The sequence below is a fragment of the Leucoraja erinacea genome, chromosome 28, assembly GCF_028641065.1.
Source record: "Leucoraja erinacea ecotype New England chromosome 28, Leri_hhj_1, whole genome shotgun sequence".
NCBI lineage: Eukaryota > Metazoa > Chordata > Chondrichthyes > Rajiformes > Rajidae > Leucoraja > Leucoraja erinaceus.
In genome coordinates, this window is record NC_073404.1 from 22,058,469 (window position 1) to 22,071,805 (window position 13,337).

At 42.0% G+C, this 13,337-nt stretch overlaps 1 protein-coding gene across 1 annotated transcript; it reads right to left on the reverse strand.

The window, feature by feature from the left end:
• Positions 1–1,010: 1,010 nt before the first annotated feature.
• Positions 1,011–11,757, reverse strand: LOC129710781 (complement C1q tumor necrosis factor-related protein 7-like). Its single transcript, XM_055658020.1, has 5 exons — positions 11,667–11,757; positions 8,978–9,026; positions 7,890–7,945; positions 5,638–5,799; positions 1,011–3,520 (listed from the first exon to the last, which is right to left on the reverse strand). Exons 1-5 carry the CDS (start codon positions 11,737–11,739, stop codon positions 2,772–2,774), a joined length of 1,089 nt encoding a protein of 362 aa, XP_055513995.1. The 5' UTR covers positions 11,740–11,757; the 3' UTR covers positions 1,011–2,771.
• Between the last annotated feature and the right edge of the window lie 1,580 nt (positions 11,758–13,337).

The window sequence follows — 13,337 nt, forward strand, 5'->3', positions numbered from 1 at the left end:
GAGCTGTGGGTACGGAGCTCCCAACGTGGGCGGCGCTGACTTTACCATCGCAGAGTCCTGGGACCCTTTGCCGCGGGTCGCCAGCGCAAATCTCCGCCCAGCGCTGCCTGTGGACATCGGGAGCCATGGACTCCGGTGGAAGGTGGCCGACGAGAGGTTCCCGGCGAGACGGCCTGAACATCGGGCCGCCCGTAGCAGCGACTACGGGGTGCTCGGGAGGCGTCGACCACGGGTGAACATTGGGGAACATCGGCGAGGAGGTTGACTAGACTTTGGTTCCTTCCCCCACAGTGGGGAACTTTGGTGCTGCTGTGGGGATGTTTGTGTTGTGGACTACTGTGTTTTGTGTTTTTTTAATTTTATTTTCTTTGTATGACTAAGGGAAAAATAATTTTGTTGATTCTTCATTGAAGACAATGACAATAAATTAAATCAAATCAAATCGAAATACCAGTGCTATATGTTTGAAGCATGTGGCTTGTGGCTTCTTAATTTATTCAATGTCTGTTGCTATAATTCTCTCAAGCACACTGTCCCTCATTCTAATATCTGCCCCTGCTCCCTGTTCATGAGTACTCTCTACAACTAGAACAATCAAGCCCCTCTGGAAACCCAATGCTTATCTTCCCCAAAGTGCAGCTGGCCAATCCTGCATAGGAACGCCAAGCCACTTATTCTGCCTCAACAGAAATACCTGACTTGATTCCCATACACACCCCAGCCTATGTCCTGCATTATGGCCATTTTGTTCTGCTTAACAATATATTTTCGACCCTCAGAGACATTTCCACACAATTCCTGGGCCAATATTACAATTCCCCAAAAAGCAAGATGATGTTTTGGGTCGGGACCCGTCTTCAAGACATTTCCATTCACAGGTTTCCCCCTGTAGTTCACTATCAATGTTTTAACCCCGCCCCCTCCCATCTTTTGGACTGGGTATTTGTCAGATTTGTGCTTTTTTCATGGCATTATCATGACAATAGTATAATTTAAACGTTTCTATATTTTAACCCTATTATGGCTCCAAAGTTGATCAATCTGAAAGTTAAATATTTCACTCGTCACATCAACCAGGGAAGGGAGATATAGTCAGTTACCAGAAGTCATGCCTTATTGAATCATATGGCAATCATTGGAGTTCAGTTTCAAACAGAGAAGACAGTAACAAGGGAGTTTTTTGTTTCATTACTTGTGCAAACTGGGTGGGTAACAAATGCGCTAGAGTCTGGCACTGGGTGAGAGTGCAATATTCTTTATTGTGTATCTTTCAAGATCTCCGTACAGTTAATTTTTCACAGGAAACTACATTTCAAAAGGACAGTTCTAACAAGCCCAGTAATTTCATGGGCTCGTCAATACACCAGATTTTAAAGTGATTCTATTGTCCAGAACATTTCAAATGTTAAAATTGTTAGAATGTATCCAATTAGGGAACATCAACCAACAAAATTATTTTCACATTAATAGGTCTAATTAATCAGTATTGCGAGGAGACAAATCAGATGTGGATCATGAATTGAACATAGGAGAGAGCAGGCTCTAAAGAAAGTCCATCAACTGAAACATTGATTCTGTTTCTCATTGTGAATGATGCCTGAACTGCTAAGCATTTCACAATTTTTTTTTTTTTTGGTTTTGATTCAAACAGCAGTGTTGTATTGTTCTTCACCTCTAACACTGAGCAGTAAACTCCTGCCACTGCAGGAGGTCAGATGTGCACCCAGTGATGTGGATAATACATTATTTGCTAACCTTGTGAATGGCTATTTGCAAGTCTGCGTTTAATAAATCCCTTAAAGGTTTCAAACTATGCATAGTCCTGAAGAGGCATTTTGATCGCCTGAGCATTGTCACATGTTTTCTGTCAGAAATAATGTTGTGCAGCTGGGGTTATGGGTGAAAATCCATCAAAATGGATAATTGTGAAGTAATGCAGATTCATGGCCTAGTGATGAGGAATGATCTTCAACAGGAAGTAGAGTAGAAACCCCTTCAAATTAATACTTGTTCACAGTGTTCAATTACAGATGAAATAATAATTGTTCTCTGGATGCAGAAAGCAACTAAAATAACGTATCTTTATCAACATTAAATCGCCACTAGCATGGTGAGTTGCTGTCTGTATTATTCTTAACGTGGGCACATCTGAAAATACATTCCTTTTCCATGCACATTGATCGAGTTACCCCCTCTTCCCCATATTTCTGTTCCCCATTATATAGTAACGTAGCAAAAACAAAGGTGACGGAAATGTATTTCGATTTCAGTGGGCTGAATAAAGACTAAGCCAAGACTGTTTCCATTGATCAGAAGGTTAATTTCAGCAGGAAATGTTTGCAGACAATACAGCAATTTCTAAAGACCATTACACTTTTAGCTTTTATGACAATTTTCAATGCAACCAACGAAATGGGGACTTGTATCTCATTAATTTTCTGTCTATGGCTTGTAACACATAGTCAGTTGTTTCTTAATCTAACCAGGATGGTCTGGACTGGTTAGCCATCTGCTAAAAATATCTGTTTCATTATTTAAAAAATTCAGAAAACTGATCTGCATCATTGCATTTTATTTTATGAATAAATTTAGGTAAAAGAGAAACATTTCCCAGAGGTGTAAGTTTAAATAAGAATCACAAAAATGATTTTTAGAATTAGATACACAAAAAGTGAAAGGCTAGGTTTTTCCGAACAGCGTTTTTTTAATCCATGGAAACACCACTGGCATTAAAAACAAAGCACACGAAAAATCTAGGCAGCATCACAAAGTTACTTTATATAACATGGACTTATCAAATGTCCTAGGAAAGTAGATGCCTTAGTTATGCCATTGCAGTCATCTTTTATCTCCAACCAGGCTTTATCGCCACGATTCATGGCTATAATTAAGCTGGCAGATGCAACTTCATAGTAGGAATTAAAAGACTGGTAGGTGCTCCACACAATAACACCGTTTACTTTGAAAACTACATATGCATTTGTTGTGTAGATTTGGAAGATGTATGTAAAGCGATACACACCAGATATCCTACAAAGGAAAATGCCTGAGCTAACCTGGAAGTCCCCATCTCCATTGTAGATTGTTCTCTGCCAAACTATTGGTACGGCAACTGAAGTGACACTCGTGCCAAGTGCAACTGAAAATGCAGATGTTAGTGCAACAGCATCAGCCCCAGCCATTCCCATTGGTCCACTATCCCCCTTGTCACCCCTGAGTCCCTGAGGTCCCATTGGTCCCATACGTCCCCTTGGCCCTGTTTCTCCACGACCTCCTTTGCGTCCTGGCATCCCATCGTGTCCGTTAATACCTCTCCGACCCCGAAAACCCATTGCACCCCGTGAACCAGGCCATCCAGGCATGCCAGCTGCTCCAGGAGAACCCACTGCGCCTGTCTTTCCTGGTATTCCATTGGAACCTCTCCAGCCCACTTGTCCAGGTTGTCCATTTTCACCTTTAGCACCGGGTGCTCCAGCTGGGCCTCGTGGACCTTTAGGACCTCTTGGTCCAACGTACAAAGCTGGAAAAAATGTGTGTCTAGTTACAAATTGCTGAAATTCATAGATGTCACTTGACTATTTGCAGGTGATGTTCACAGTAATATATATAATGGACACGTTAACTCTCCATAGATATGGTATTAAGTTTTAATTGAGAGATTTCTCATCACTTTCCTCACTCTAATCATAGATGACACATACTTGTTCCAAATGACCCTCTTAGGTATCAAAAGAAAGCCTACCGAACTTTGAAAGAAGTTTCCAAATATTCCTATTATCTATGCATGGAGACTCCTCTCTCCAACAACATTACCCCCATCATACATTGCCTATCTCTATCCATGATACATCCTCTCCTACAACAAATCTTAACTGTTGATGATGTGCACTAGTCCACCAGCTCCCTGAAAGTGGCAACACAAATAGATAGGATGGTAAAGATGGGATATAACTTGCTTGTCTTCAACAGTTAGGATTGGTATAAAAGTCAGAAAGTCGTGTTACAGATGGATAAAACTAGGGTCAGGCTGCATTTGAAGTATTGCTGAACTCTGGTTGTCACATTACAGTAAGGATGTGCAGGCTTTGGCAAAGATGTTGATGAGGCTAATCAGCATGTTGCCTGGATTGGAGTGTGTTAGATATACGGTGAGGGTGGATAAACCTGGATTGGTTTCTCAGAAGCAAGGGAGTCTGAAGGGTGACCTTGCATAACATTATGAGTGGCATAGATAGAGTAGACAGAGTCTTCTTCCCAGCATGGAACGTTAAATACTAGACGGGATAGGGGGAAAGTTTTTTTACACAGGGAATGTAAGTGCCAGGAACACACTGACAGGGAAGTGGTGGTCACATATATCTATGATAACAACATTTAAAAAGCATTTCAAACAGAACAAGCAGTGAAAATGTGTAACTGATGGGCTTTACCTATACCAGAATACCTGCTGTATCATTCAAATAAAGGACCAGATCTCGTTGAACTAATCACCCGCTTGAAATCATCACAATGAAAACATTGAAATCATCTTCTGCACATACTTCCCTGGATGTGGAGGGTCAGACTTGCAGACCCAAAGTTTCACAGACTCCAGCACCATGTTCTGAATGGTATCAATGCCTGCTAATGCTCTGATACCCCACAAAGGTCAGCCCCAGTTTTGACTGTCAAACTGAGTGTCATTCAATAGATTTCATGTCTCTTACATTGAAGGATATTTAGAGATATCAAAAGTGAAATATATTTTTAAAACATTGAAAATAATAGTTAAATATAAACCGAGTTAAATATGAAACAGGCAAATAATTAAATATGTTAAACCAAAACAAAGTAATTGAAAAGTAAGATACTTACTTTCCCCTTGCTTCATATCTGCAGCCCTATATCTCTCTGGTATTTACTGCATTGTGGATCATGTGTGTGATCAGAAAGGCTGTTCCCAGTCTAAATGCTCGGGAATCTCAGCAGGTTCAGGCTGTGCCACTGGACTTCACTCAGAGTACATCAGCAGAACGCACTGTACTAATTGCCATTCAAAGTCTGTCAGCAAATCTGTGTCTGACAGCCTAGTCTGCATCTTGCTTCCAATTAAGAGCAAGATCAAGTCTATTCGCTGGGGAATTCTCCTAGCCTCTCAACCATAGGATAGTTCGAGTGATCCAAACCAATTGAAAAGAGGGGGTGATATCAGTGACATATTGATTGTGCTCGTGCTTCTCCACTGATATATGAGCATGCTTTCAAAGAAATGTACTTGAATGAGCTAGACTGTGGTGATCGTACTTTGGCTTCAACAAACCCATTTTTCATTTGTTTTCACTTTTTTCATTGTCTCCTTGAGGAGTGGGAAAGATGCATCCCTGCACCTTCATTGCAGTGCAAGAAGTTTTACTAATATCCACTCACTGGCTCCAAGTGCCATGGTTGTTGTTCCCAGTGAGCCAATCTGCAAACTTAGCATCGGCTCTATCAAACCTGCAAATGGTTTAGCAGGAATCCAGTTCGAATATTTTATCTGTTTGAAAAGACGTTTCATTCTCCTCCATTAATTTAAAATAGGAAAGGTTGTTGGACTAAGATTTAATCATTCAATTCCAGGGGCACTCAGAGGCCAGCCCTTATATTAAAAGTTCTTACCAATACAATAGGGTGCTGGAAATTGCCAGCGACAGTTTGGCATGCAGATTGATCTTCTATTGCCGACCATAGCATATCCGCGATTACAGGAATAGTACACGACCCTTCCAACTATCTTGCATGATCCATGTTTCGGAAATGCAGGTTCACCACAAGGGGTTTCTGGGAAAATATGAAAACAAAACATTGAGTATTAAAATCATCTTGAAGGTATCAGAATATGGAAGTGCATAATATGATTCCATCATTAAAGTCATATCCTGAATAGACTGATTATTTAAAGTAAAGTAAAATAATTTAGTCAGAGGGTGGTGAATCCGTGGAATTATTTCCCAAAGAGGCCTAGTCAGTGGATATTTTTAAGGCAGAGATAAATAGATTCTTGATTAGTACAGTTGTCAGAGGTTATGGAAGAAGGCAGGAGAATAGGGTTAGGAGGGAGGGATACAGTAGATCAGCCATGATTGAATGGCAGAGTAGACTTGATGGGCCAAATAGCCTAATTCTACTCCTATACCTTCTGAACTTATGACCTATGGCAAGACGGGAATGATTTTGTTAATACTGAGACAAAAATCGCAGCTCGTCCTTTACCACTGGATCAATGTGGGGAAACCTCCTTCCCGATGGCACTCAAGGAGCTTTGAGCATTAACTGAACATTGTATGCTTCTGTCAAAAAAATCTACCAAAAATCAGTCCTTTTGGACAAAAAAACACATGTTGCCGGAAAATGCAATCCCAGCTTTCCAAGGGGCAAAAATACATTTTATTTCAACAAACATTTCTCTCGGGTATGAAATTTATTCTCAGCAATAGTCCCTCTTCTTCCAGCATCCAGTCGAAAACCTTACAATCCAAGGACTTGTTGTTGTATTGCATGTAGCGTAGGGGGAGAGGAGAGGAGAGGGAGGGGGGAGGAGAGGGAGGGGGAGAGGGAGGGGGGAGGGAGGGGGGGGAGGGAGGGGGGAGAGGAGAGGGGGGGAGGGGGGAGGAGAGGGGAGGAGGGGGGAGGAGAGGGGGGGAGAGAGGGGGGAGAGGAGAGGGGGGAGAGGAGGAGGGGGGAGAGAGAGAGGAGGGGGAGAGGAGAGGGGGGGGGGAGAGGGGGGGAGGGGGAGAGAGGGGAGGGGGGGAGGGTGGGGGTATGAGGTGGGGGGGTGGGGTGGGGGGGTGGGGGGGGGAAGGGGAGGGGGGAAGGGGGGGGGGAGGGGGGGGGGGGGGGGGGGAGGAGGGGGGGGGGGGGGGGCGGGGAGGGAGGAGGGGGGGGGGGGGGGGGGGAGAGGGGAGGGGGGGAGGGAGGGGGAGAGGGGAGGAGGAGGGGGAGAGGAGGGGGGAGAGGAGGAGGGGGGGAGGAGGGGGGGGAGGAGGGAGGGGGAGGGGGAGGGAGGGGGGGGGGGGGGGGGGGGGGGGAGGGAGGGGGAGGGAGGGGGGAGGGAGGGGAGGGGGGGGGGGGAGAGGGAGAGGGGGGGGGGGGGGGGGAGGGAGAGGAGAGGGAAGGAGAGGGGGGGGGAGGGGGGGGGGGGGGGAGGAGAGGGAGGGGGCAAGAGGAGAGAGAGGAGGGGGGGGGAGAGAGAGTGCCTTTTTACTTCAACTTCAACCCAAACCCAAACCCAAACCCAAACAACCATTTGCAGGCAGTGCTTTTTTTTTTTACTTCTAACCATATTTTCATTTTCAAACCAAATTAAGGGTACTCGCAGTGCTGTAGACATTTGTCAGTGTCATTCAAAGCTCTGATTGAGGCACACCACTTGCAGAGACTGATTGAGGCACACCACTTCCTGGTTTTATAGTCCCCCCCCCCTCCCTCGAGCAGGGGCAGCAGAAAGAATGGGGAATGTTGTAAAAACATTAATATGTCCGTCAATTTTCATCGACGGGAAAAATCCTCGGCACACATGCGGCGGAGGGGGGCTCTGAGCGAGGTGGCCAAAAATGACGGCCGTAGGTCGCGGCGTACTCTCGGAAACCGCAGCACAGAAAGTCAAAACCGGTCAAGAACAGAGTTTTAATAATATAGAATAGATGTGGCATGTATTCAAATGATGGATGGTCACAAAGAAGCTTTGTTCCATGAATCCCTTTCATTACACACATGTTAATTGTATGGGACAGGAAACTATGTTTAAAATAATTGAACCATTCCTGAAGCATGCCATACGAGGGTTTTATAATTTTTTAACATTTAATCCAAGCATTTAGTAACACATTCGTCTCATAGTTAATTGTAATTAAAATTGTTTCTGAACTCACGGAAACGTCTTTTTTGAAGTCCATGTTGGCTGGCATCAGCCTCGAGTAGAGCAGAACTGATAAAATAAAAGATGGAAATAAACGACATCGTTCTGAAAATATTTTTTATCATATGTAGTAGACCTATAGTTCATGTTTGGATGAACAGAAAGAATGCAGCCTGAGGTTTTGGGTCAAAGTGGGCTTGCTGCCATCGCAGGCAACTAATGTGAGATGGATGAAATGAAACAAAAAAGATAGAACCCACATAAAAAGGGAAAATAATTGCAGGAAACATTGTTCCTTCTGGTAAACAAACAATCACAGAAAAAGGGATGTATGAACATTGATTATCTTATATTTAATTAATAATTCAATTAACTCCCCCGTTAATTTAAAAGGGGGAATTAATTATTTTGAATAAACTATATGTTATTTAGAAGTGCCATAACAGACCATTTGGAAAGCATTAACAAGATTGGACTAAATGGGTTTTTTAAGGCCAATTGTCTTTAATAAACCTATTGGGTTTTTTAACGTAACAAGGAGAATAGTTGATATAGAACCAGCAGATGTACCATAATAAACTTTCAGAATGCATTAATAAGAGGATTGTGTGCAATCTTCTTTCATTCTTCAGTACCTCAGTGAATATTATATGTCTATCCAGCCCAAATTCTCCTTGTCCTTGTTGTTATCATGAAACTAATTTGTTTTTGATTTGTTCATGGGATATGGATGTCACTGGCAAGATTGCCCATAATATTTTATCTAAAACTGCCCATGGACAGGATGGCTTGTTAGGCCACTTCAAAGAGCAGCTTAAAAAAATTGGTGAATGTACTTATTTACAGACAGCAGTTTATTCAAGGAAGTACCTACTAGTTGAAGGTAGACACAAAATGCTGGAATAACTCGGCGGGACAGGCAACATCTCTGTAGAGAAGGAATGGGTGATCTCTTCAGACCCTTCTTCGGGTCTCGACCCAAAATGTCACCCATTCCTTCTCTCCAGAGATGCTGCCTGTCCCGCTGAGTTACTCTAGCATTTTGTGTCTACCTTAGATTTAAACCAGCATCTGCAGTTCATTCCTACACATAGTACCTACTAGTCATTGTCTTGCAAGAGTGACCTCCCCACCAATTCAACACCAGAACCTAAAGAGAGTCCAAAAATGTGATGTGTAAGACAAGAGTTATTCATGCATGGTAAGACATTATGCTTCTATGTCAATATGGAACAGCCTCATCAATGGAAGATGGATTACATTTATTATTTCATTCAATTGAATCAATTAAAATTGATTAGATCGCAAGATATAAAGCAATATATAGAACCAGGAAAATTAAACACTTACCAAAGACAAAACACTCAGCTCTATCGTTCCTCACTATTAATTCCTGAAACTTAACCTAACATTATTTTCTGAAAGATGAATTGCCATGGTGCCTGAAAGCTGTTGGAACCCTCAATTATTAATTTGCAATTAACTTTCTCAGCAAATATAATTACGCAGAGAAGGTAAATATTCTCTTTGTTTTGTGGGAGAAAATGTTTAAAATCCATAATAGGAGTGTACAAAATTAAAAATCTTTTATAACATCAAAATATTTCTTGATACCACGGAATGTTACTGGGTCTAATCAAGTAGAGTTTTAAATGTACTTTTGACAATGTTATAATATTAAAAACAAATAAATATCCCTTGTTCAATATCTTTTTTAAAATAATTGCACCTACTTTGAGTATATTTGATTCCTGTACCAATATGAAATGTGGTGCTATGCAAGTAGCAAACATAACACGTACAGACATTAAGATTAATGATCACAAGCAGGGTTTTACTTGGAAATCTGCCAATTAGAGTCAATGAGATCACCAGTAAGGTTTCTGATTCATTCATTAATATCAAGTGAAGACATCCTCCCATCAGATCCCAAAGAATTAGCTAACCAAGGCTTCAGGGCTCATTAATGCACAACAGTGCTAGTCTATAACCGACTCAGAGTCTTGGGCATAGAAGACAGCGTGTTGTTATTCTGACTGGACATCTGTGACCGACCGGTGGTGTTCTTCAGGGATCAGTCCTCTGTTGTTTGTGATGTATTGTGATTTGGTTGAAAATATAAGTGGTCTAAATTAGCAGACAAGAATTAAAAAAAATGTCTGAGTTGTGGATAGTGAGGGAGGTTGTCAAAGGATTTAGCAATAAATGTGGGCAAGGGAATAATTAAATTTAATCTGAATGTATGCGAGATGTTGGATTTTGAGTGGTCAAATGTAAGAGGAAAGTATACAGTAAATGGCAGGACCCTTAGGAGCACTGATGTACAGAGGGATCTTAGGGTCCAAGTCCATAGCTCCCTGAAAGTGGCAACACAAATAGATAGGATGGTAAAGATGGGATATAACGTGCTTAGGATTGGTATAAAAGTCAGAAAGTTGCGTTACAGATGGATAAAACTGTGGTCAGGCTGCATTACAGAAAGGATGTGCAGGCTTTAGCAAGGTTGTAGAAGAGGCTTATCAGCATGTTATCAGCATCAGCCACCAAGGAACGCAGGAGCGAGACATACTAAGGGACTGTGGTACACTGTGAAATCGACAGAAGGATGGAGGGTTGGATGTTTATGTGTGCTATTTTCGTGATATTTATTTTAGTTGTTTATCTTTTAATATTTTACCTTGTATGTATCGTTAGCTTTTAGAAATGTTTGAATGGTGCACTGACTGGCTGACTGACATTTTTAAATTTCGTTGTACATGGCTCATGTTACAATGACAATAAAGAAACTATTCTATTCTATTCTATTCTATGTTGCCTGGATTTGAGTGTGTTAGGTATACGGAGAGATTGGATAAACCTGAATTGGTTTCTCAGGAGCAAGGGAGTCGAAAGGGTGACCTTGCATAAAATTATGAATGGCATAGATAAGGTAGACAGAGTCTTCTTCCCAGCATGGAATGTCAAATACTAGACGGAATAGGTTTAAGGTGAAAGAGGGAAAGTTTAAAGGCAATGTGCAAGGCATATTTTCTTTACACAGGGAATGTAAGTGCCAGGAACACATTATTAGGGAAGTGGCAGTCCCTAATGGTTACAACCTTTAAGACACATTTAAAGATATGATTACAACCTTTAAGACACATTTTGAACAGGCAGGGAATTGAGGGATATAGACCACGTGCATGCAGTTGTGCAGATTAGACTGGCTTCATGGTTAGCACAGACTTTAAAGACCGGGTGGCCTGTCCCTGCTCTGTACGGTGCTATGCTCTATGATAAAACACTCTAACATGCCTGAGTAGTGTAAAGAGGAGTCATTAACACTCTGTGTCTTTTAGTAGTGGTGAGGTCACTATGTTAAAGGTGCATGCACATATCATCTACAAGTAGCATGCTGGCACATCTCATTTATTGGCCAGGTAATACATGAAAACATTGGCTAAAATAAATTAGAAAAGCATCAGTGTCCTCAGCTGTTCCACCTTACGTCTGGTGCACCGGGTACTGTTAAAACACGCACGCTCAGCAGCAACAAGCTACAAGGGCCTTTTCAGACACATACCTTACATAGCCTCAACTAACCCATTGCGATGGAGCAGATAATCAAGGATACAGTTTGAAAGGTCCCTCACGCATGCTGTATATACAGGAATCTCCAGCACTGGTATTTAATTAGTAATTTATATTTGTGGGAAACCTTTGTTACGGTGTCAATTACTGAAAGATTGCCCCATCCTAAACTCCTAAAATAGAATGAGGCAATGCAGAAGAGTTGGCCTCAGAGTCTTACCTGCTAGAGATCCATGAAACTGACACAGGAAAAACCCTGTGAGGACTGCGCCCAGCACCCAAATAGGCGACATTCTGAAAGAAACAAATACATTTAGTACATGAGTCGGACTGACAGTTTGGAAAATGGAGCTGAAAATAAAGGGAATTCAGCTGATTTTGGAATTAAGGAAACTTCAAACTATTTTAGACTCTTCAGTTGCAGTGATGCATCCTACGCTACCGCTACAACCAATTCCAAGTGAAAATTGACAAGTTCTTCAAGTTCTCAGCACAATTGTTTGCTGGCACCCTGATTTTCAGTGTTGATATATGAAGGGCCTGAAGTTTCCAGACCTGGACATCTCCCAGACTGGAGACAGACTGTCACTCACCTCAGGCTTTCAGAATCTCTCTGAACATGTTTCAGAAACTCAGCCTTTTAAATAGATTAGCCCCTCCTTCAATTTGCATAGCAGGTCCCTTTCTGGCTTGTCACTTCATGCAGTGAGTTATATGGGTCCATACAATGCCAGGCACTGACCAGTATCAATCACTCTCTGTCGACCTGCCTTAGAATGATCGTCCTTCTAATTCAAAACCCAGATTCTTTTATGACAAGAAATTTGTTTTGGGAGGAATCTTTAGTAAGCAAAACGGTAAATTTTGGACTGCTAACTAACATCTTGGTAGTCCTTGCAGGATGACTTGGATTCTTGGATGTTTCTTTGTGAATTGGCTCATCTTTGACAAGGGAATTGGTGTTTGTGGAGTGTAGTGGAGCTATTACATAACTGCTCGTAAATTGTATGATGCAATTATGTAGTTTGCTTGAAAATAATTAGATGGATTGGATCTCCGGTTGCCCACTTCCATGACCTAACTCACACCAAACCACCGAATTCCTCCAGCACTTCATCTTTTGCTCAAGATTCAAACATCTATACTTTCTTTTTAAGAGGGAACTGCAGATGCTGGAGATCGAAGGTTACACAGAAAAGCTGGAGAAACTCAGCGGGTGCAGCACATCTATGGAGCGAAGGAAATAGGCAACGTTTCGGGCCGAAACCCTTCTTCAGACTGATCGGGGGTTGGGTGGCAAGAAAGGGAAAAGGATCTATACATCTATACTTTCTTGTTGTCCCACACCAACCTGTTTTGCTAACAGCCCAGTTGGGCTTGCCCCCAGTTAAATAGCACCTTGAATTTAGTATAATCTCTTTTAGTCTTAAATACTTCTGTCACTTCACCCTCCTCCTTTTGTTCTAAACCTCCCAACTCTAAGATATCTGCACATGTCAAGTTCTGTCCTCTTAAGCAACACAATCTTAATCATGCCACCATTAAGGATTGTGACTTCCAATACCAGCACTGGAAAATCTAAAATACCTTCCCTGAGTGACTTTGCTTCTGTATCTATTTTTCTTCCTTTAGGATGATCCTAAAAAAAAAATAATCTGTCCAGGTATCTACTTGTTTGAGTACACGGTGTGTAAGTAATTCTGTTGTCTGAGGCTCTTTCAACTCTTCTTGACTCTAGAGCAGTATAGCACAGGAACAGTCCCATTGTCCCACCATGTGTCCCTGATTAAGTTGTTCTAAAAAATGTCATCCACCTTAATTTGGTCCATGGTTCTTCCATTCCTTGCCTGTTTACATCCATCTAAATGCCTCTAAACTGGCATCCAATCTG

Coding starts and splice junctions, on each gene's coding strand:
- LOC129710781 (XM_055658020.1), bottom strand. CDS start 11,739: ATGTCGCCTATTTGGGTGCTGGGCGCAGTCCTCACAGGGTTTTTCCTG. Junction 5,800..7,889: donor ACTTCAAAAAAGACGTTTCC/GTGAGTTCAGAA, acceptor ATATTTTCCCAG/AAACCCCTTGTGGTGAACCT. Junction 3,521..5,637: donor TCCAGCACCCTATTGTATTG/GTAAGAACTTTT, acceptor CATTTTTTCCAG/CTTTGTACGTTGGACCAAGA.